The 24,384-nt window shown below is 38.8% G+C and overlaps 1 protein-coding gene across 1 annotated transcript; it reads right to left on the reverse strand.

Moving 5' to 3' along the window:
• Nucleotides 1-2,585: 2,585 nt before the first annotated feature.
• On the reverse strand, nucleotides 2,586-3,550 carry LOC138144995 (eukaryotic translation initiation factor 2 subunit 1-like; the record flags this gene model as incomplete). Its single annotated transcript, XM_069066589.1, has 1 exon — nucleotides 2,586-3,550. A coding segment is annotated over one exon (537 nt), but the record flags the coding sequence as incomplete, so codon positions are not given.
• Between the last annotated feature and the right edge of the window lie 20,834 nt (nucleotides 3,551-24,384).

Below are 24,384 nucleotides of genomic sequence, written 5' to 3' on the forward strand. Positions count from 1 at the left end.
GCGGATGGGTAGCATTATGGTTGGTAATTGTATTCATCAGAGCTCCTAAAACCTTCAAAGTTGTTGGTTTGTCTTTACAGTATTATTGCTACCATGTAAATTGTTCTCCTGGTTCTACTCACTTCATCATTCATAGAAGTTGAAAAGTATCTTAATAGGCAGAGATGTGGAGGGAGTGTATTCCAGGTTGGGGGATGACCTGTGTGTACATGAAGATAAAAGTCTAACAGAACAAGAGATAAGAAAACAGCTTAAGAGTCCAGTGTGGTTAGGTCCAAGCATCTAAAAGGTAGCAGCATAAAATGGTTATGAATGGGAGAAGGGAGAACTTGGGGAAAGGGAATTCAATTAGGAAACCATTACAACAGTCTAAATGAGTTATAAGGAAGGACTGAACTTAGGGCAGTGGCTGTGTGAATAGAGATAAGAGACAGATAAGAGAGGCCTTCTGAAGGGAGAATTGACCAGACCAGGCAGAAGATTGTGGGGAATGAGGAAGAGGCAAGCGTTAAGGATGACTGATGTTTCAAACCTGGCTAACTGGAAGGATGGTGATGCAATTAGGAGAAATAAGGAAGTGGGCTGTGTAAAAGTTTAGTGAGTCAGACATTGAGTTCCGTTTGGGACTTGTTGAATTTGAAGTGACCATAAGTTATATCTCCAGGTAGAGATAACTGGTATGCAAGTGGAGGCGGAAAACTGAAACTAAGGAGATTTGGGGAGACATGCAATGAGGTGATAATTAAAGCCATGGGAATAGATGAGATTGCTCAAGGGAGAAAATAGAGAAAGAGAAAAGGAGAGGGCATAAGGCAACTCTAGGGATACCCACACTTAAAAGCTAGGAAGAGGAAAATGATACAGGATAGGAAAGCAATAAAGAGGTCAGATAAATAGACAGAGAATGGGGAGAGAACAGGGTCATAGTAACTAACACAGAAAAGATTATCAAGGAGGAAGAGATGACCAACAGTGCCAGATGCAACAGAAACGTCATGGAGACAACCATTTGTCTCGTATGTTGGGAATCTGATTCATGATTTGGTAGAGTTTGAACTAGATCATTTCTGAAATTCCTACCAAGACTAGGTCTGTGATTCAGTGATCTTACAGATGAAGAAACTGAAGCCCAGAGAGAAGTGGCTTGTTCAATTTTATTCAATTTAACAAAAATTGATAAGGGCCTATCATGTACTTGTAAGGAATCATATGGGCAATGTGGAGTTGTGAGGAGAGAGCCAGCCTTGGAGTCAGAAGAACCTAAATTTAAGTCCTGCTTCTAACAGATTTGGCTTTGTGACCCTGAACAAATTGCCTAAGTCCTCAGTGTCCCAGGCAAGTCCAAGGCTACTAGTGCCAGACCAGTTGTTATCATGCATGAATAGAGGGTGTTTCTACACTAGAAGTTCCCACCACAGTTAAATTACTGATCTATACCACCCATGATACACCATGGTAGGTTTCAAGATTACAACCAAAAACGATGCCAGTTTTCAAAGAGTTTACCTTGTATCGAAGGGATACAGAATATAAACAGTTAAATAAATAGAAAGCCATTTCAGATGGGAGAGAATACTAATAGCTGGAGGAATCAGGAAAGGATTTATATAGCCGTTGACACTTTATCTGAAGGGTAAGAATTCCAAGAGAAAGCTAAAGAACAGTCAAACCCTAACCTTTTTATTGACCTGAACTTTCCTTAAAAACTTAAGTTCATCTTGCATTTTAGCATGCCTACTGCTGTCCTTGTGGCAGCTAAGTGGTGCACTGGATGGGCTTAGAATGAGAAAGACTCATCTTTGAGAGTTCAAATTCAGCCTCAGACACTTACTAGCTGTGTGACCTTGGACAAGTGACTTAACCCTGTTTGTCTCAGTTTCCTCATCTGTAAAATGAACTGGAGAAGGAAGTATCAAACCACTCCAGTATCTTTACCAAGAAAACCCCTAATGGGGTCACAAAGAGTCATTTATGATTGAGCAACAAAAAACACTGTCCTTACAAAATGGTGCTATGCTTTTTTTCTTCATCCTCTGTTACCAATGCTTATTTCCATTTTCCATACACATCTTCTCAAAAATCTAAGTTGGGGGGCGACTGGGTGGCACAGTGAATAGAGCACAGGCCCTGGAGTCAGGAGGACCTGAGTTCAAATCTGGCCTCAGACACTTAACACTTACTAGCCTAGTGACCTTGGGCAAGTCACTTAACCCCAATTGTCCCCCCCCTGCCAAAAAGCAAAAAAAAAAAATCTAAGTTGGTTGGTGAGTTCTCTGTGTACCCACATTGGTCTCTTGAGGGAATTCCCAGTTCTCCTCATAAGAATTATTTCCCTATTTATCTTTGGAGTTTCTTTCCTCAGTTTCCCATCCTGTCTGGGCTTACTTCCCTTATAGAACTTTAGTCCATAGCGTGATACATCCCTCTGAACCCATTGAGATCTGCTTTCCCAAAATCTAGGATGCCTGTCTGGAATTCCCTCTCCTCTATCACAAATTCTAGGAGGGAGTCATCATTTCCCTCAAAATTCCTCCCTGTTGGTGAGACTCAGATCCAAAATAGAATCTCTTGTTGTTTCCTGTACCTTTTATTTTATTTTTTTTAATATCCCAGAAATTTATTGAATGTTCTGCTTGAGTACAATGAATGTAGAAAGATTGGGACTGTTTGCTTTTGGTGCTCCTGGTAAATCTCAAAGAGGCACTAAGCAGAAGGGACTACCCATCAGAAGTAGAGATGGAAAACCTCAGACCCAATTGTTGGATGATTTCAGCTTGTGAGGTTTTAGTCTCTAATGAAATTAGGCCACTCCCTTTAAAAGAGATCAATGTGTGAAGGTAGCCAGCTTTTGGGAGGGCATTTCACATGCTGGTCTGTTGAAACATTTAAATACTTTGAAATACAAAATATTCAGCTTTGAAGTTTTCAATACTGGAAAACTTTCAAGTCTAGGGTGTCTAAGCCAGAAAGAGCTTGTCTGTGTTCCTCCAGTTAGATGCCTTTTTCCAAAAAGTTAATCTTCAGCTTTGGCTTCCATTTCTTCAGCATCATCAAATCCGTCTACCTCAGCATTTTCCCTCTCAAGCCTCTCCAGCTGTCTTGCAAGCTCAGTTTCATCTGTATCCGTGACTACTTTGGGCTCCATTTGAACATTGAAGACACCTCTCTTCTCCTCAATCTTTTCTTTGATAACAGCCATAGCCTGATTGAGGACAGATATGCCTTCTGTTCTCTCTAGGGTTGTAGTAGTCATCACATATTGAGGAGGTGCTATCAGGTTAATCTTGATGGGCATGTTTTCTGTGGAACAATTCAAACCAGCTCTCAGAGCTTCTTTTACAGCATCAATACCCTCATAACCATAACAAGCCACTTCAATATCAGCTCGAATTTTGACGGCTTGTGGTGTCAAGCGCCTATTTATGTTATCAATCAGCACTCTTCTTTCATCTTCATTCAGATCTAGTCCATCCAGGATCGAAGGGTCTGAGACTGCATGTTTAAATGCATCATAGGCACCATATCCTGGTCTCTTGTACTTGTCAAAAAAAAGCAATTGGGGTTAAGTAACTTGCTCAAGGTTACACGGCCAGTTATTTCTGGGTGTGGTGCTGAGTATCTGAGCCCGGATTTGATCCAGGTCATCCCGACACTGGAGCTGGTGCTCTTACTCGCTGTGCTACCTGGCCTCCCCTCTTGTACCTTTTAAAGAATGAAATGATCATTAAAGCAAGTCTGTCAGTTATGAAGTGCCATGCTTTTGGCAGAGGGGGAGCTCCAGCACGTGTCTGGTTGACTCAGGTCCCCATTACTACTCTGTTCTGCCTTCGTGCCAGCCAGATTGGCTTTTTGTACTCTGTATCTATTTCGTCTTCCTCTCCTCCCATCTGCTCCTGTAGGGCAGAGATTGTTTTGGTTTTGTCTTTGTTTACTTCATACCTAGCTGAGTGCTTCTCACAAAGGAGTTGCTCAATCCATGTTTTGTTTTACTGGATCTGTAATTGCAGTGGTACCAGGAACTTCCAGTGAAGAAACTTTAATGCAGATTGCAGCTAACAGTCAGAGTTGCTGGGCAATGGGGGGCTCAGTGGCCCACACTTGAACCCAGGTCCTCCTGGGAAAGCCCATTCCCCATCCACTATACCACTCTTGAACTGAACATATAGAAGATGAATACAGTTGCAATGTTAATATTGAGTATGTGTGTTTTGCGGGGGAGGGTGCTTAGTTTAGACATAAAGAAGGACTTCCCAACTACTCAAAATAGTGAGTATTTGAATCAGGTGACTATGGGAAACAGTATAATCTCCCTCTAGATATTTTTAAGAGGATTCACAACTGCCCTAGTCCTGATCCCAAAGATAGTAGAATGTCATACATGATCTCTCTGAATTCTTGCCAGCCCAAGGATTCACCAGGTGAAAAGTGGATGCTCCCACCCTTACCAACACCAGCCAGCTGTTTCTCTGGTCTAGACAAGTTTCCCCCAAGTGTGGGAACTTTACATTTCTCTTTTGTGGTCCCCACAGCGAAGGCCCCTCCCCCCCACAGGGTAGGGGTGGGGGCAATATGGGGAATACCAAGCCGGAAGCTGACATTTTGAGTTATACCCCTGACAGAACTTCTTCACAGAAACAAGAACTGAAATATCATCTGGGCAGCCATGCAAAGCAGGCCTCTATCTCAGTCTGAATCATGAGCAGGGGGCCAGCCCCCTAGGACAAGATAGATGGGCACAGGAAAGCCCAGCAACGCAGGGTCAGAAGGAGTGGATGTTTGGGAAGCCCAACTTCAAAGGGGAGTGGACCAAACCCCAGCATGAGGCCAGCTAGCAGAACTCTACTGCATTTTCCTTGTCTGAGTCATGCTCTAGGGCTTCTTTCTTCATATAAGGAGATCAAAAAGAGAAATATGCTTCCCTCTAGCTATCCTGAAGCTCCCTTGCCTACCAATGGACTCCAGAGAGTTCTAGGTCATCTGCTATCATAATGGCCCTCCCTGAAGCAGCCTGCCTCCTGCTGCAGGCAACTACTGCTTTGAAATTCTCTACCCTTCTTACCTCTGGGTGCTCTTAAGCTCCCTCTGCACAGCCAGGATGACCCAAGCACCAAGAGCTGGATCTCACTGGTGCTAACCAAACACCTCCAGGTAACTTTGTCTGCTCTTCAGTCCAATGATGTAGGATGTAGCCAGCACGTGTGAGTGAGCTCAGAAACCTCAGCTTAGGATGCTGCCTTTGGCCTCTACAGAGTAAAATACTAGAATGTTAGGGCTGGAAGATACAGGTGTTGTGATGTAGTGGAAAAGTCAGTCAACTCAGACTTAGATGGTTTAATGTGGTTTAAATAGGAGCTCTTTTCCCAACTATCTGCATGACTTTGGCCAAGTCTTATGAGCCTATCACCTTAGAGAGTATTTTGTGGGGGTGGCTAGGTGGCACAGTGAATAGAGCACCGGCCTGGGAGTCAGGAGGACCTGAGTTCAAATCCGGCCTCAGACACTTGGGCAAGTGACCTTGTGACCTTGGGCAAGTCACTTAATCCCAATTGCCCCTCCAAAAAAAAAAGAAGAGAATATTTTGTGGCTGCTAGGTAATATAGTAGATAATGTTAAACAGAGTCAGGATGATCAGGGTTCAAATCTGTGACATTATCTACTGTGAGACCCTAGACAAGTCACTTAACCTCTATCTGCCTCAGTTTCCTCCTCTATAAAATGGGGATAATAAAAGTATTCATCTCACTGGGTTGTTACGAGGATCAAATGAGATAATATTTGCAAATAGCTTTGCAAATCTTAAAGCTGTATATGGATGTTAGTTGTAACAATAATGTTAATATAATAATAATCGTAAGCAAAAAAAATCCCAGGGCAATGGAATAACTTGTAAAAGGTCACACAGATAGACCACATCTTCACCATGCCTTGTAACAATTGATCATACCATAAACCCTAAAGATAGGAAATAACTATGTTAGGACCCAACCTTATTAGGATTCCTGATTTCAAATTCAGTGCTCTTTCCACACCAGTCTGAATTAATGTCAATGAAACAGACTAGAGCAGCCAGGTGGTGCGGTGGATAGTGCTCTGGGTCTGAAGTCAGGAAGACCTGAGTTCCCCTGGCCTCAGACACCTACCAGCTGTGTGACCCTAGGCAAGTCACTTAACTCTGTTTGCCTCAGTCCCTCATATGTAAAATGAGCTGGAGAAGGAAATGACAAACCACTCCAGAAAACTCCAAATGGGGTCATGAAGAGTCAAACCTGACTGAAACAACTGAACAACAATAAAACAGACTAGCAGGTGAGTTTTAGATGGAAAAGACTTGCTGAAAAGGTTTCCCTCTTCCTGAAACATCCTGCACTGCCTACAAAATTGTGCCCTCTCTTCCTCCAAACCCCTGCTATACACATCTTCTAGGAAGCTATGCATAATAGAAAGAATATTGGATTTAATCAAAAGACCTAGGTTCCATTCTAGGGTCTGTACAACCAGTGTGATCTTGTACCTCACTGAGATTCTGTTTTCTTATCTGGGACAAAAGAATGGGTTGGACCTAGTGGTCTCCAAGGCCCCTTACAATTCTAATAGTCTATAATTCTATGAGTTCTTCGTTAGCCCAGATCTTATTGCTCCGGTATATCCTAAAATCGTATATACGCTAGACAATTCTAGATTATTTACCTGTGAATAATATGAGGATAATTTTTCATTCTAGTTCCAATTTCTTTCCAACTAGGGAAGGCAAATGAATGTTTATGGAAGGAAATCAGTGGTGATATTAGCTTAAGTAACATATAACTGTACCAGACACATAAAAGACATGAAATACTTTTAATTTCATTTTAATTAGCTAAAGGAAAATGATCATACAATGCATTGGTTATCTAAGTCAAATTGATTTAGGGATTATCTGTATCACCTCTCATGTAGTCTATTTGTACAGCCTCCTAACTAATCTCCACAATCCAATTTCTCCCTCCTTCAACCCACCTGCACATTGCTGTCATATTAATTCTTTTTTTAAAAATTTATGTATTTACTTTTAATTTACAACATTCAGTTCCACAATCCTTTGAGCTCCAAATGTTCTCCTGTCCCCCCCTCTCCCCCTGCCATGGCAGCATGCAATCCAATATAGGTTCTACAAATACCTGTCTAGCAGTCCCTACCTTTCCATCACAATGAATGAGATGTGCTTCATTATCTCTTCTTCAGGAACTCCAATGGTAGTTTCATTCCTAAGAATCCTCTTTTCCTCTACATTGTTGTAGTCAATTTGTGACGTCCATTCTTTTGGTTACTGTGTTACACTGTTGAGTTTGCAGTTCATCATAAACCTAGGCTGGTTGTTGTGGCTTTTTTTTCCCCACATGAGCGGCTGTAAAGCCACGTCTTCTCTCATCTTCTATTTTTGCAGTTGATTTTTTAACCTAAGTGAAGGTCCTTCCTATTAAATTTCATCATTTAGCCTATCAAAAAATTTTTGAATCTTGATTCTATTTTCCAATACATTAGCTTTCCTTCCCAACTTTTTTTTTTAGCAAAAATTAAGCTTAGACCAACATCTTACACTATAGTCCACAATAAATTCAAAATGGATATACAACCAGAATATTAAAGATCATAACATAAAAACAAAGAGAACCACAGACCTTTCATAGTTACGGGTAGGAGATGTAGTCTTACCCAAACAATGGATAGAGACAATTACAAAAAGATAAAATAGATTATTTTGATTGCACGGAATGGAAAGGTTTCTAGGATAGAAGGGTAGCAATTGAATGGGGAAAGTATCTTTCTATCAGATTTCTCAGATAAGTGTTTGGTATCCAAGATATATCGACAACTAACAGAAATACATAAAACCAAAAGCTGTTCCCCAATAGATGAATGGTCAAAGGACATTAATAGTTTTGAAACAATTGCAAACTATTAGTAACTATACACCAAATCATTAATAAGAGAAACATAAAGCAACCCAAAATTTAACCTTATGTCCAAAAAATGGCCAACATGACAAAAGATGAGAGTAGTCAATGTTGGAGAGGTTGTAGGAAGATAGGTGCACCAATGCGTTGTTGGTGGAGCTGTGAATCAGTGCGATCATTTTGGCACACAATTTTGAAACATTCAAATAAGGTTACATACATGTATACAAATAAGATCCGTACCCTTTGACCCAGAGATTCTATTATTAGGCATATATCCCAAGGAGTTCATTGATAAAAAGAAAGTCTCCATAGACCCCAAAATATTTATTGTAGCACTTTTTGTGAGAGCAAAGAAGTAGAAACAAAGTAAATGCCTGTTCATCGGGGAATGACTAAATAAATCATGGTACATGAAATATTGGAATATTGCTATGCTGTAAGTCACAATGATTCAGAGATTCATGGCCTTACATGAATTGATGCAAAATGAAATAAACTGAGCAGCTGAGGCAAAGGGTGTGTGTGTGTGTGTGTGTGTGTGTGTGTGTGTGTGTGTGCGCGCGCGCGCGCGCGTGTGTACGTGTGTGCCCACAAGTGCCCATGCATATATACATATGTGTGTAATCTAACTGGGGAGACAACATGCAAATAGCCGTATACAGGATAAATTGGAAGTGATCAATGAAGGGAACTGGTGGGAAACAAAGGTAATATAAAAACAAAAGATAACAATAAAACAATAAAATTTAGTTTTTTAAAAAAAGAAAGATCCAAAAATGTTAAGTGACTTGCACTAGATCCCACATCCAGTAAGTGGCAAAGCTGGGATGGCAGCCTCTAATAGAAGCAGTATAATGTAGTGTAATGAGGCAGCTGGGTGGTACAGTGGCACTGTAGTCAAGTGTAGTCAAGCACTGGCCCTGGAGTCAAGAGGACATGAGTTTAAATGTGACGTCAGACATTTACTAGCTGTGACCCTGGGCAAGTCATTCCACCCTTATTTGCCTCAGTTCCTCATCTGTAAAACAGTGACATACTGGAAAAGGAAATGGAAAACCACTCCAGTATCTTTGCCAAGAAAATCCCATGGATAAGTAAGTAATGAGCAGGTCTTTAGAGTCAGAGGACCTAGGATCAGATACCAGCTGTGCCTTAACTCCACTTATACAATGGGATGAAGTAGAATTGACCTACATGACCTTGGAGATCTTTTCTAACTTCTAAATCCCCTTCAGTGCTAAATCTATGACCACATGACTCCTAATTCAGCCATTTCCATTATTCCATGCTGGTCCTTTTACCTTCCTTACTTGACCATAAGCACTATTGAAGGGGAAACTCAATTTATTCTTCATATCTCCCACAGTATGGTGCCTTGTGAAGAGCCTTATTGGAGGTAATACATAGTTGTTTAGCTCAATTGTATGATTTGCCTCCTTTATTTAACTATTAACTTTATTTCCTTCCTCTGTAATCTCCCCCTTACACCTAGTACAGGGTTAGAATATAGTAAGGGTTTAGAGTTGATTGACTGACCAAGACACTAGATAACAGATACAATCCCCTGGGACATGAATCAGGAGAAAGGCCTGAGAATAAGTGGGACTCCTCATTTCTCACCTGGCTATACCAGTTTGGGACTTCTCTTGACTTCTCCACCTTGCCCCAGGAAGCTCATTATTGGGATAACCTCATCATCCTATAAGATCCTATCAGGCTTGGTCCTCCACCTCACCCCTACCTTCAGCCTCTCTGATAGATCAATGAGGCCATGAATTCCAAACCTTCGTTTTAAGGAGAGAACCCAGCTCAGACAATTCATTTCTCACCTGGATACACTACCTTGGGACATCTTTGACTGACTTTTCCACCATTCCTCCCAATCCTACCCTGCCCGGGTTACCTTTCCCTTCCTTCCCTCTCTCCTGCTTTTCAGCTTCCTTTTGTGTTTTATCTTCCCCCATTACACTGTAAACATTTTGAGCTCAGGGACTGTCTTTTTTTCTTTGGGTATGTATTTCCCCAGGGCTTAGCACAGTACCTGGCACATAGGTGCTTAATAAATGTTTATTGTCTATGGACTCTGTATTGCAAACACTGAAGACAGGACTGAAAATTTCTTTGTGCCATAACAAATCAGATTTTCGTGTGTATTTTAAGTCTAACAGACATTTAGGAGTTTTCCTACACCGCCCCAAATTAAACATGAAGCATTTACCTAAACAGCCCAATAATAAAGCATAAAGAAGTTCCTCAATCACCCTTATGGAATTAGGGTAGTGGTCATTGGATAAAGGCAATTGACCATACAAACATAAATTCTAATAACTGGAAGGCTGAAGGATTAGCTCCACCCCCTGGTAATCTTGAAAAAAGCAACAATCAACTTTGAAAAAAAATTTACTCATTACCCTTTTCTTTTCCTTTACCTATTGTAAAATGCAACAAGCGGCAGGGAAATTTTTCCCTTACCCACGCCAACCTCCCCTATTGATTTTGGCATCTAGCAAAAGAAACACATGGGAGTATCCAGTGAAGGCCAACTGTGGAGTCTAATTGAATGGAGTTGGCAAGAGGAGTTGAGGATCCATGACCTAGAGCTAGAGTACTGGTTAGGGTAGCAGACCCCAGAGCTGAGTCCAAGTGGTCCTCAGTTATGAGTTTATGTTCTTCCCAAATGTGTATAGCAGTACACTAAGCCAAGATTTCAGCTGATCCTGAAGATGGATATACTAGAGACACCGAAACCAAGCATCTGGACCACATTTCTCACTCAAGACCAAGACCAGGGCATCTAGTGGAATGACTTACCCAGCACAGATGCTATGTCCCATAAGGAAAATCCCAAGAAGACATTAGGGCAACCAGTAATTCTGGAGATACAACTTGCCTTAATAATTTACAGTCATCATGTGGGTACCTCTCCACTTGTCAGCTCTATGGGCATCCAATCTTCCTACTGACTCGGTGTGTATTTATGGAAGAGTATACCCCATTTGTATGGGGGGGAGGGAGTGTTTAGTTGCAATAAATGCCTTTGCTTTGATTTATGTGCTGAAGTGTTGAAAGTAAATATATTGGTGGGGGCTCATGAGCTATGGTTTTAGGAACACAGAACCACAGTAGTTATTCCTGGGGGGGCCAATCTGCAAGTGTAAGTTTGGAGGAATCGCCCAAAAGAGTGGTACATATGTATGACAGAATCATAGCCTTTTTCAGTTGAAAGGAACCTCAAAGGTCATCTAGTTCAACCCATAACTAAAGCGTGGATTGACCTCTATGAGACACTGATAACCCCTTAGTTGTTCAGTTTTAACTTAATGACTTGGAGAGAATTTTTTATCTACCAAGGCAGCCAATTTTATTTTTGGATTAGTCTAATTGCTAATAAGATGTTCCCTTTTACTTTGGTCTGGACCTGTGACTTCACTGACTCAGGGAATTCCTATGAGGAAATTCACTTTGCCAATGCTTCTATAACTTGGTCTTTGAGAGTTGCCTAAGGGTTAAGGTATTTGCCCAGGATCGCTTAGCCTATGTGTCAGAGGTCTTCCTAAGAATGTCAACTCTCTATGTACCAAGCCATGTTTCAATGTACCTCCTTGTATTCTTCACTCATTTGACCTAACCTCTTGTCTCTCTCTCTTTTTTTTTGCTTTTTAGAGGGCAATTGGGGTTAAGTGACTTGCCCAAGGTCACATGGCTAGTAAGTGTTAAGTGTCTGAGGCAGGATTTGAACTCAGGTCCTCCTGACTCCATGGCCAGTGCTCTATTCACTGCATCACCTAGCCACCCCTACCTCTTGTCTCTCTCAAAGTGATAGGATTGAATGTGAAATAACAATGAATCAAATTAATAAATATTTTTCTGACTACAGATTGCTGGGAACATACAAGAAACTCCCTTGTAAGGATCTTCTAATGAAATTTGGAGAAGATAAGGTTGTATATATGTAAGCATATTATAAAAGAATGTGATGCAGTAATGGTCTGGCTGAAACCAGGAAGAGGACATCTCCTCCTCCAGCCAAGTCTGAGAAGGTTCCTTAAAGGAATTCATGGACTGTTTGGAAAGAAAAGAAGGAAGTTCTCCTCCTTGGGGATGTTATTTGAGAATCACAAGCATATTTGATAAGCAAAGTGTCTATTTTTTGTGATTCTCTCATTTCATAGAATTCTAGGACTGTAAGGAAATGAGTTCAAAGGATCAAAAATTGAGGACTAGAAGGGACGAGAAATCAATGACTTGCCTAGGCAAGTGATTTAAGTCACTTGCTAAGGGTCACATAGGAAGCAAGCATGGGGGAGGAGGAATTTGAACCCAAGTCCTCTGACTCCAAATCTAGAGCTCTTTCCACTCTACCTCTTTGTAAGATAGTCATCTATAGCCATGTGACCTTGGGCAAGTCACTTAACCCCAATTGCCCTGCCTTCCCTCCAAAAACAAAGCAAAAAAAAAAAAGATAGTCATCTATGACCCCTGAAGAGACTTTTTTTACAAGGCCATTACCACAAATATGCTTCATACTTACCAAACTCTTCCAAAAAATTATTTAAATAGCTAAACTCTAAAAGCAGTTGATGTAGATAAAAATGAATACATACAAAGGGGCTTTGGGGCAGCTTTCTCAAAATGATTGGTTAATTGCCTCTTTGGAACTTAGGGTTAGGTCTTTTGAGGAAACTTACAAATAAAGAAATGTAGGATAATTTAAATATTCATAGTTTTACTTGCCTTTCCTTTTTGAATAATAATAACTGACTTTCACACATAGTGTTTAAAGGTTTATAAAGTACTTCGAGGGTAGCTGACAGGTCTTAAGCCTGATGGTGAGTTAGAGGGGTGTCTACCCCAAGCTTGTAAAGACTTCCCCTGGTGGAATGAGTGGATGAGAACAATTTGTTCCAAAAGTCATGAAAGCAGCTGAAGCAAGTGCTGTGGAGTGTTTAGAGCCTGGTTGATCATTGAAGGTGCCAAGGTCATCCATTGCATTCCAGGCCATCACCAATCATCTTAACTTTTGCTTTGCCACTGGACTTTGATGACTCAACTCTGCCTTGATTAAATTCAATTCACCTATGAGTCAAGACATCACCCTGTGATGTCACTGGTCCTCTGAAAATAAACAACATGTCCTAGTCAGCACCTACCTTCTCCCTCTTTTCTAAACACTGCCTCTTTCTCCTAACAACTTTCCAATGCAACTAATTTTTTTTTAGTATGTCTGAATGCCTCCATGTTCCCCTACTTATAATTTTTGAAGTCAGCTTCCAAATAAAGTCAACAAGCATTCATTAAAATGCCTACTATGTTCCAGACACTGTGTTAAGTGCAGGAGACACAAAGAAAAGCCTTGGAATAATGCTTCATGAGTTACATTCTCTCCTTTGATCCCCACAATAACTCCATGCAGTAGGTGCAATAGGTATTGTTTTCCCCATCTTTAAGATGAGTTTCAAAAAAGTGACTATGCCCATGCTTTGAATGGTCTAACACAGCTACAAATGGGAGACCCAGCCCTTTTTCTTTCAAGGTCAGTCCAGTGTACTCTCTCCTATATCCATTGTCTCTGTAGGTTCTGATTTAGTCATTTGAATGTGGAATAACTTTGAGATAAGCTTTATTTCTTGAAAATATATTTCTAAGGATGTAGTCTAAATTCTATTCCATGCAGCCTGGTGCTTCATAGAGTGCTGAACCTGACCTCTTAAAGACCTGAGCTCACTTTGATAAACTGGACTCTTCTCAGCAATCCAGAGACATAAGTCAAACCCAAAACACTCATGATGGAGAGAGATGTTTACATCCAGAGAAAGAACTGAGATTGAACCCAGATTGAAGCAAACTACCTGCCCTTTTTCGTTTTCTTGTTTGGTTTTGTTTCCTCTTTCCCATTAGTCATTCCATCTGTTACAACCCTTCCTTATAACCTGACTAATGCCTAATGTGAAAGTATTTGCAGATCCTATACTTGATTGTATGTCGCCATGGGGGGGGGGGAGAAGGGGGGGAAAAATTTGAAACCCAAGGAATTTGGGAACCTAATTTTGTAAAATAAAAGTAAACAAATTAATAAAGACCAAAAAAAAAAAAGACCTGAGTTCAAATCCATTCTTCAGTATTTACAGACATTGTGATAATAGGTGAGTTACTTAACTAACCTCTGAGTCACAATTTCCTTATATGTAAAATGAGGATGATGGTATTTGTAATATCTACTTCCTGAGATTGTTTTGAGGCTCAGAGAAGATCATATACATTAAATATGTTGGAACATTTTAAGTTTTATAAAAATGTCAATTATTGCAATGTTCAGTCATTTTTTAATCATGTCTGACTCTTTATGAACCTACTTGAAGTTTTCTTGGCAAAGATTCTGGGGAGGTTTGTCATTTCCTTCTCCGGTTCATTTTACAAATGAGGAGACGGAGACAAACAGGGTTAAGTGACTTGCCTCATAGGGAAGGAATATACATAGCACCAAAGACCATTACGATGGTCATTAAATTTAGATAGATTGGTGCTAAATGGCTTATATTTGAGGACAGTCCATGGTATGGCAAATGAGTCATTCAGATTAAGAACTAGGCTCATTACTAAAGAAAATTATCCAAGGAGTCTACATGTAGTTGGAAAACATCAGTAAATGAAGTCTCTATTAAATTTTGTTATCTTGTTTAATAGATGTTATCTCCTCTTGTCCCACCCCAACCCATTTCCTCCCCACCCCCCTACACACATATAAAAACCCAGTATTCTCTTTTTAAAGAAAAAATATAAGGACATATATGGAATAAGTATCTCCGTTAGCCAGCTGACAGTACAGGTAATATCACCAATCTGTTATACAGAATGAGGGGGGATGGGCCTTCCCTGCAGCCAAGGAAACATGAAATTGCTGTTTGAAGCCTCTAGTGGATACCAAAGCAACAGATGGATTCTGGATTGAGTGTCTGAGCTAGTATTCTCTAGCATCAACAAGTGAAGATGGGTTAAAATGTTTCCTGTACTACAATCATCACCAAAGTAAAAAATCAAGTACTTAGGGTCTACTTTTACTGGGTGCCAAGTGGAATGAGGAAATACCAACACAGCCTTTGTCTTCAAGGGAATTAGAAACACATTGTGGAAGTATGTGTAATCCCATTTCCACCCAAGCCTGGGCTTATTTTGCAGATGGACAGTCCTGTGCTTAGTGTGACTTACTGGAGGGTCATGTGATTCCTGATCTACAGAAAGAATTCTTAGTGCAATGCCATGTTCCTGTGTAAGGAACAGCTCATTGCAGACACTTCTAGGTGAAAGAGTTGAGAGGGATGGTCCAGAGACACATGAGAAGAGAGAAAGATCTCATTCACGGGAGGTCTACTCATAGAAGGCTGTGGAATCTTAGCTCTGGAAGCCAAAAAAGTGATGGGGACTGCTTCCATATATGCCCATGGCTCCAAGGGCTACAGTTGGCCATTCACGTTTCTTTCTCTTACTTGCCTCTCTAAAGGTTCCTTTCTCCTTTTGTGTCCCCAAAATCTCCTTCTGAAGTCTCTTGCCCTGAAGCTTCTACATTGAAACTGATGTCTCTTACATAAGTACACCACATTGCTGTCGGTATGATCTCTGCCAATCAGGAATCTCCCTCCTTATGCAACACAGAACACAGAGGATCCTTCCACAAAACTGCCCAGACTTGCACAGAAGCAGGATTATATCGGAAGATTATGTAAAACTGAATAAATACCTCTATACATAGATTAAGCATTTCTTTTATTTATTTTTTGTTTTCAACATTTGCTTTTATAAGATTTTGAGTTCTAAAATCCCCCCAATTGGCCCCCCTCCCCAAGATGGCATGCACAGATTAAGCATTTCTATAACTAACACACTGCAAGAGTAAAGACACAGCTGGGGTGGTGACCAAGGGTAGAAGCATGGCTAAAATTAAATCATGACTTTTCATAGGATCTCTGTGTAGGAAGGGACCTCAGAAGGCATCCAATCCAATCTCTGGTGAGAAGAAATTCATTACTGTCTGTTGTACTTTGGGGTAATTCTAACTGTTGGAAAGTTTATCTATGCATCAAACCTAAATTTGCTTCTTTGTGACTTCCATCCAGTCGTTCTGGTTCTGTCCTCTGAAGACAAGTAAAATAAACATATTCCTGCTCCCACATGAAAGAGACCTTCAAATACTTAAAGAAAGCTATCATATTTTCCACTAAGTCTTCTCTTCTCCAGCCTCAATGTTCCCCGGTGTAGGTCAGATCTTTAGATTTATCCAACCCAGTTCTGCCTCTGACACTTAGCACAAATGGACTGGCTGTGCTGTGATGCTTATTATCTATTAACTTCTAACTTGGTAATGACTATGGCCTGCTTTGTATTATTATATGTATTTTCTCTCTTGGTGGAGTATAAGCTTCTTGAAAACAGGGACCATGTGTCACAGAATAATAATACAGTTATCCCTTCCACATCATGACTTTCCCCATCACAGTTGCCATATATCAGGGGCTGGCATAAGAAATTAAATGGGAATTTGGGAGAAGTTTTGTGGAAGCCACAGGTGACAGGTGAAGGCTAGCAGATGACACAGAAAAAGTTTAGAAAGTCAGAAATATATAAAATATATGTATAGTGTTATATAATATCAACATATTTTATCTTTTAATACCATAATAATTCAGACTGCTTCTCTGGTATGAAGAGAGAGTCCAAAAATGTTATGTGGATTTTCCAGATTGTAGGGGCACTCTGCCCCTAACCCCCATGATGTGGAATGGATTGTAGTGATATTTAGCATCTATGTAGTGATTTCAGTGTGTGCACTTAGACAAACCTTTTGTGGACACACACACCAAACACATTCTGCATAAAGTTTATAAAGGACTTTCCCCATAACAATCTTGTGAAGGAGGTACTATATTCCCCATTTTACAGATAAAGCTGATGCTCAAAGAGATACATATAAAGGTCAAAAGCTTTATGCCCAAAGTCATACAGCTAATAAGTGTAAGAGCTAGGAGCCATCCCCAGACTCCTGATTCCCAATCCAGGACTCATTCCACTGACTACACTGCCTCTGCTTCTATAGTGTGGTTTACACGGTGTATATCTAGCTCTCTCAAATCCTCGGGGAACAAATAAGTCAGTCTGCACAGCTAATTTTCCCCAATAGCTAAGAATTTACTTTGTAAAAGAACCAAAAACATTTTTGAATGTTTGATTGATATAGTTTGCTTTTCCCACCATGAGCACTCCCCAGTGACTATCCTCTATCATATCCTCCCTTAAACATAAAAAAAGAAAGAAAAGTAAACAAACATTTCTAATACAGTGATTGCACCTGGCAGAGTAGTCACATTTAACACCTGTAATACACCACCTCTCTACCAAGAGGGACCTGGGTGGCACAATAGATAGAGCACTGGGCTTGGAGTCACAGCTCAAATCCAGCCTCAGAAACATTCTAGTTGTGTGACCTTGGGCAAGTCATTTAACCTCTCTTTGCTTCTGGAGAAGGAAACCTCATTATCTTTGCCAAGAAAACCCCATGGACCAATCTGGAGGGGTCAAGAAGAGTCAGACACAACTGGAATGACTGAACAACACCACCAAAGGGGAGGAAATAGGTTTTAATCAGTCAGTAGACTGTTCATTTCATGTAATCTCCATTTCATTATCATTCAGTGTTATTTTCATTTATATCATAGAGGTACTAGCCTTGGATTTAAGGAAACAGGTTCAAATCCTATCTCTGACACTTACCAACTGTCCGACCCAAAGCAAATTATACACCCTCCCCGAGCCTCAGATAACTCTCTATCACTAGAAGTTAAAGATGTCCTAACCTAGTTATAGGTGGTGATCTGCTACATCAGGAGTTCCCATATCAACCAAATCAGAGAGCTGGCACAATGCTTTATTTTATTCAAAAATCATGATTTATTTAGCTATAAATAGCTATTCTCTATTTTTTTCTTAATGTGGTGAGGTTTGTTTTTCCCCCTCTGCTATGAATCTCTTAGTATGAAATGAGAACTTTGACTCCTTGGGGCACATGAATTTCAAACATAAACCTTTCTGAAATGTATTTGTTACGTCTGTCCTGCCTTCAGAAACAGAATGTATGACATATAACTTAACCTGTCCTCGATTCAAGAGCATTAGTAGTACTCCGTAATATGGTGATCTAGGGTGTACTGAGGGCTGTAGGTTCACTTGCCCCTCCCTGAAATCAATCAATAAACATTTCTTTATTAAGTGCTTCCCATAAGCCAGGCACTATACTAATGCTCTGGGGGTATTTGTTTGATTTCTGTCTTATACTTACTTTTTATAATTTTGTTGTCATTTCTTCCTTCTGTCACTATACCTACTTATAGTAACTTCCCCTTTCCTCCCTACCTTCTGATTTAATGCTTCTAAACTGTTGTTAGCAGTTAATCAAACTTGTTCTAATTACAAATAAAATAAATTTGATCCTTGGTGGGAAGGACTAGGGGGGAGTCTCACACACACACAAAGGGAATGTGTTTCAAAGTGGATAGAGAGCTGGATGTGGAGTCAGAAAAACCTGAGTTCAAATCAGAAATGACCAAACCACTTTCTGCCTCACTTTCTTCAGCTTTAAAATGGGAATAACAATAGTGCCTACCTCTTAGGGTTGTTGTGAGGATAAAAAAAGAGAGACAATTTTTGTAAAGTGTTTTGTAAACCTTAAAGCAGAGGTGGGGAACCTTTTATTAATTATTATAATTAATAATTATTAATCCTTTTATTAAGGGAGTTTGTTCTGTGAAGTTTAGATTCAGTCAAAGAGTTGCACTTGAGGACCTAGAGGGCCACATGTGGCCTTGAGGCCATGTCCCCACCTGCCTTAAAGCATTTTACAAATGCTAGCTGTCATCATCATCATCAACATTCATCATCCCTATTTTTTTTATTTTTTATTTTTTCATCATCCCTATTTTAGCAGAACCTTTTTGCTTACTCCTTGCTCCCAGCTAAAATCCAACTTGGTAAGACTTCATTGTAGCTGAGTGCAAGATAGCCATGGTGTTACTATCTTTTCTTTACTCATGATAGTTCAATAGTTAATGTTTCTTGATGATGATGAGGATGACTCAATCCTCCTAAATATCCTCCTTAAAAGGTCAGAGGCATGCCCTAAAAACATCTTATCACTAAGAAGTTTTTCTTCTTGAATTGTTACAAATCGATATTTTTAGCTTTCTGTCTAGAAAGGCTTCAGTGGACTTGGGCACCTCGAATGGCTCAGAATGATGTTCTTTTCCTCCTTAACTTTCCAAGGACCTCACGATCTTCTAGGTCTTCACATAAACACTATTTAATGACTACATTCTATTTTTTTGTCACAGAATCACAGGATCTTGGTGTTGGATGTCATCCACCTACTCCTCACTTGTACTTACCTTACATATCCAATCAATGGTCAAATCTTATTATTTCTACCTTCATATCTCTCCTAGAAGTCTCCTTCTCTATATTAATCCAGCCACCATACTAGTTCAGGCACTCTTTACTTCTCTGTTGCAATTGCCCTTAAACAGGTCTTTTTTTTTTTAAGCAATTGGGGTTAAGCAACTTGCTCAAGATTACACGGCCAGTTATTTCTGGGTGTTGTGCTAAGTATCTGAGCCCGGATTTGATCCCCAGGTCATCCCGACACTGGGGCTGGTGCTCTTACTCACTGAGCCACCTGGCTGCCCCTTAAATAGGTCTTTCTATTCCAATATATCCTCTACTCAGCTGCCAAAGTGATCTTTCTTCTAAAGGGCTAGTTTGACCATATCAACATTCTACTCAGTAAACTCCAATCAGGATTTCAGATAAAGCTACAGTAAAGCTTGATGATAAAAATAAAGAAGCAGGGCAATTACTTTATGCTTAAAGCAACTATAGAAAACAATCAATATCAATATTTAATGTATATTCACCTAATAGCATAGTATCTAAATACTTAAAAAAGTTAATTGACTTGTAGGGAGAAATAATAAAATTCCCTTTTTCAGTAATAGTGGGAAACTTCAATGTATCCCTTTCAGATCTAGACAAATATATCAAAAGAGAAATTAGGGAAAAATTAAGGACCTGAATGGAAGTTTAGAAACATTAGAGATGATCTATTTGGAGATTACTTAATGGGAGTAGAAAGAACTTTACAAACCTCTCATCTATACATGGAAATTTTACAAAAATTGGCCACATTTTGGGGCATAAAAACCTCATCAAAAAATGTAAAAAAACTCAAAATACTAAATACATGATTTCCTAATCACAGTGTAATAAAATTGTGTTCAACAAAGAGTCTTTGAAGAAAGAAGTTTAAAAAAATGGAGACTGAATAACATCATTCCAAAGTACTGGTGGTTCAAAGAACAAATTACAGAAACAATAGAAAATTTCAATCAAGAAAATGACAGTAATAAATAATTTACCACAACTTATGGATACCCCTAAAGCATTTCTTTGGGGATAATCTCTGAAAGCTTTTATTAACAAAAGAGAGAAAGAACAAATCAATGAACTGGTCACACAACTTAAAAATAAAACTTGAAAAACAACAAATTTTTAAAAAGTAGAAATTCCAAAAATTAAAGAAAACATTAATAAAATTGAAATAAAAATTTAATTGATAATTTGAACTAGGATTTGGTTTTTGAGAAAACTAATAAGTTAAATAGTTAATCTGATTCCTAAAAACAAACAGGAAGAACAAATTGTTCATACTAAAAATGAAAAAGGAGAATTCACAAAAATTGAAGAAGGAATAAAGGAATTTTCAGAAGCTACTTTGTTTCATATTCTAACAAAACTTTTAACATAGAAAAAATAGATTAATATTTATAAAAAATATTACCTAGATTAATAAAAGAAGAAACAGACTATTTAAAAGCCCAATATCAGAAAAAATAATTGAGTCAGGGGCAGCTAGGTGGCGCAGTGAATAGAGCACCGGCACTGGAGTCAGGAGTACCTGAGTTCAAATTCGGCCTCAGACACTTAACACACGCAAAAAAAAAAAAAAAACCCAGCTGTATGACCTTGGGCAAGTCACTTAACCCCAATTGCCCCTCCAAAAAAAAGGCAAAAGAAAAAAGAATTGAGTCATAAATAAATTCCTAAAGGAAAAGAAAAAAACAACTCCACAACTAGATGAATTTACAAGCAAACTCTGTCAAACATTCAAATAACAATTATTTCCAAGATCATACAAACTGTAATAACAGGAGAAAAAAAGATGCCCTTCTAATCTCCAGTCTCCTACAAATATGCTCTTGATGCCTAAACAAGTGAGACAAAATCAAGAAAGAGAACTATAGTCTTGGGGCGGCCAGGTAGCACAGCAAGTAAGAGCACCGGCTCCAGTGTTGAGAAGACCTGGAGATTGAATCCCGGGCTCAGACACTTAGCACCCACCCAGAAACACCTGGCCGTGTAACCTTGAGCAAGTTACTTAACCCCAATTGCTTAGGGGCGGCCAGGTGGCTCAGCGAGTAAGAGCACTGGCTCCAGTGTCTGGATGACGCTGGATCAAATCCGGGCTCAGGTGCTCAGCACCACACCCAGAAATAACTGGCTGTGTAGCCTTGAGCAAGTTACTTAACCTCAATTGCTTTAAAAAAAAAAAAAAAGAGAACTATAGTCCAATATCCTTAATGAATAGCAATGCTAAAATTTTAGCAAATAGGCTACAAGAACATACTAGAAAGATTATATACTATGATCAGGTCAGGTTTATATCAGGAATTCAGGTTTGGTTCAAAATATGGAAGACTTCAAATATAATAAATTATATTAATAATATAAATAACAAAAAAACATGTAATTATGTCAATAAATTATGAAAAGTTTTTGACAAAACACCCATTTCTGTGAATAACTCTAGAAAGCATTGGAATAAACAGACTATTTCTTCAGATAATAGGTAATATCTATCTAAAACCAAGAGCAATTATTATGTTTCCATTTAGATTGTAAGCTCCTTGAGGGCAGAAACTGTTTTTTGCCTCTTTTTGTATATTTGGTGCTTAGCATTGTGCCTGGCACAAAGTAGACGCCTAGTAAATGTTTGTTGATTGACTGATATGTTATGGAGAAAAGTGAAAGGCTTTTCTTATAAGATCAGGGGTAAAGTAAGAATTCCCATTTTCATGATTACTATTTAATTATTACTTATTGTAATAAAGTATAGGACAACTAGGTGGCGCAATGGATAGAGTACCAGGCCTGAAATCAGAAAGGCTCTTCTTCCTGACTTCTGATATGCCTAAGATGTTTACTGTTTGATCCTGGGCAAGTCACGTAACCCGGTTTATCTCAGTTTCCTCACCTGTAAAATGAACTGGAAAAGGAAATGGCAAACCACTCTTTGCCAACAAAATCCCACATTGGGTCACAAAGAGTCAGACACAACTGAAAAAATACTAAACAACCTGAAAGCTTAACGTAGTACCAGAAATGTTTTCTCTAGCAATAAGACAAGAAAGAGAAATTGAGAGAATAAGCATAACAAAAAAGGAAGCAAAATTGTAACATTTTGCTAACGATATGATTTAACAATAATCATCTAGAAAAGAGGTCAAGAATCTCAAGGGTGTTATCTTTTTTTGAAGTGGGAAGGAAGGCAGTATATCAGTACTAGATCAAAAACTATACTATAAAGCAACGATTAAAAAGTTAATTTGGTACTGGTTAAAAAATAGAGAGGTCAATCAACGAAACAGATTAGGAACAAACAACATACAGAGCCAAACAAGCATGGCATAGCATTCAGTTAACCCAAAGATCCCAGTTACTAGGATAAGATTTCACTATTTGACAAAAACTACTAGGAAAACTGGACTTCTATATTAAGAAGAAGTTAGATGTATACCAATACTTCTTACCTTATACAAAAATAAACTCCACATGGATACCTGACCTAGGAATAAAAGATCACAAACAAGTGAGAGAAAACTAGAAAAAGATCTATCAGATCTGTTGAGAGGAGATAAGTTCGTGGCCAAACAAGAGATAGAGAAGGTTACACAAGAAAAAGTAGATGATTTTGATTACATAAATTTAAAAGGTTTTATACAATCTAATGCAGTTAAATGGAGAAGTGAAAAGTCTTTGCAGTAGGTCTCTCTGATATGTCTAAGATATATGAGGAACTGATTCAAATTTTTAAGACTTAAGAGCCATTCCCCAATAGATTAATAGTCAAAGGATATGACTAATTTTTAAAGAAAGAAATTCAATCTATCAACAACCATATAAAAATATACTTTGATTAATAATTAAGGAAGGCAAATTATAGCAGTGGCACAGTAGATAGGCCCTGGAGTCATGAGGACCTGAGTTCCAATTCTGACCTCAGACATTTTACTAGCTCAGAAACTACTAGTGACTCTGGACAAGTCATTTAACCCTCTCTGCCTCTATTTTCTCATCTGTAAAAGTGAGCTGGAAAAGGAAATGACAAACTATTCCAGTATTTTTGTCAAGAAAACCTCAAACGGGGTCACAAGGTGCCCGATATGATTAAAAACAACTGAGCAACATCAACAAAAATTATAGCAGCTCTGAGGCTGCATGTTTATGCACTCATAAAATCAATAAAGATGACAAAAGAGGAAAATGACAGATACTGGAGGGGCTGAAAAACAAAAACAAAACATGCACCATTGGTGAAACTGTGAATTAAGGGAGCCACAATGAAAAGCAATTTGGAACTTTGCCCCCAGAGTTTCCATATACCCTTTGACCCATCTATGCTCCTAAGAGACCTATTCTTCTAAAGAGACTTTTTTAAAAAGCAACATGATCTATTTGCACAAAAATATTTCTAGCAGCTTTTCTTCATAGTAGCCGAAAACTGCAAACTAAAGAGTGATTTCATATTAGTGAATAAACAAATTGTGGTATATCGATGTAATGGATGAAATGAACAGTTTCAGTGGAAATTGGGAAGAACTTGATGGACTAATACAGAGTAAAGTGAGCAGAACTAGAGCAATTTCTACAATGTCAACAATATTATAAAGAAAAACAACTTTGAAAAACCTTAGTACCGTGATTGGTGAATTGATAAACCATGACTCCAGAAAATTGAAGGGGAAATATGCCACTTACCTTCTGCCAGAGGAATGATAGATTAAAAATGAAGAATGAGATGTGGCTAATGTGGGAATTTGTTTTGCTGAATCTATGCATATTTGTTATGAGGGTTTTCTTTCTTTTATTGTTCAATTTGGTGACTGAAAAAGAGAAAGAACAAATATTTATAAAAAATAGTTTTAAAATAATTATGTATGTGTATAAATATATATGTGTCTGCCTTTCCAGAGTTTCTCCAAGATTGATTATTTTCATCTTTTGTCATCTTTGCTAGTTCTTTGGGTATAAAGTGAACCTCAGAATGTTTTTAATTTTAATTTCATTTTTT

This window comes from Petaurus breviceps, unplaced genomic scaffold (assembly GCF_028583685.1).
Source record: "Petaurus breviceps papuanus isolate PSGF00001 unplaced genomic scaffold, PetGlider_PUasm1.0 90723, whole genome shotgun sequence".
NCBI lineage: Eukaryota > Metazoa > Chordata > Mammalia > Diprotodontia > Petauridae > Petaurus > Petaurus breviceps.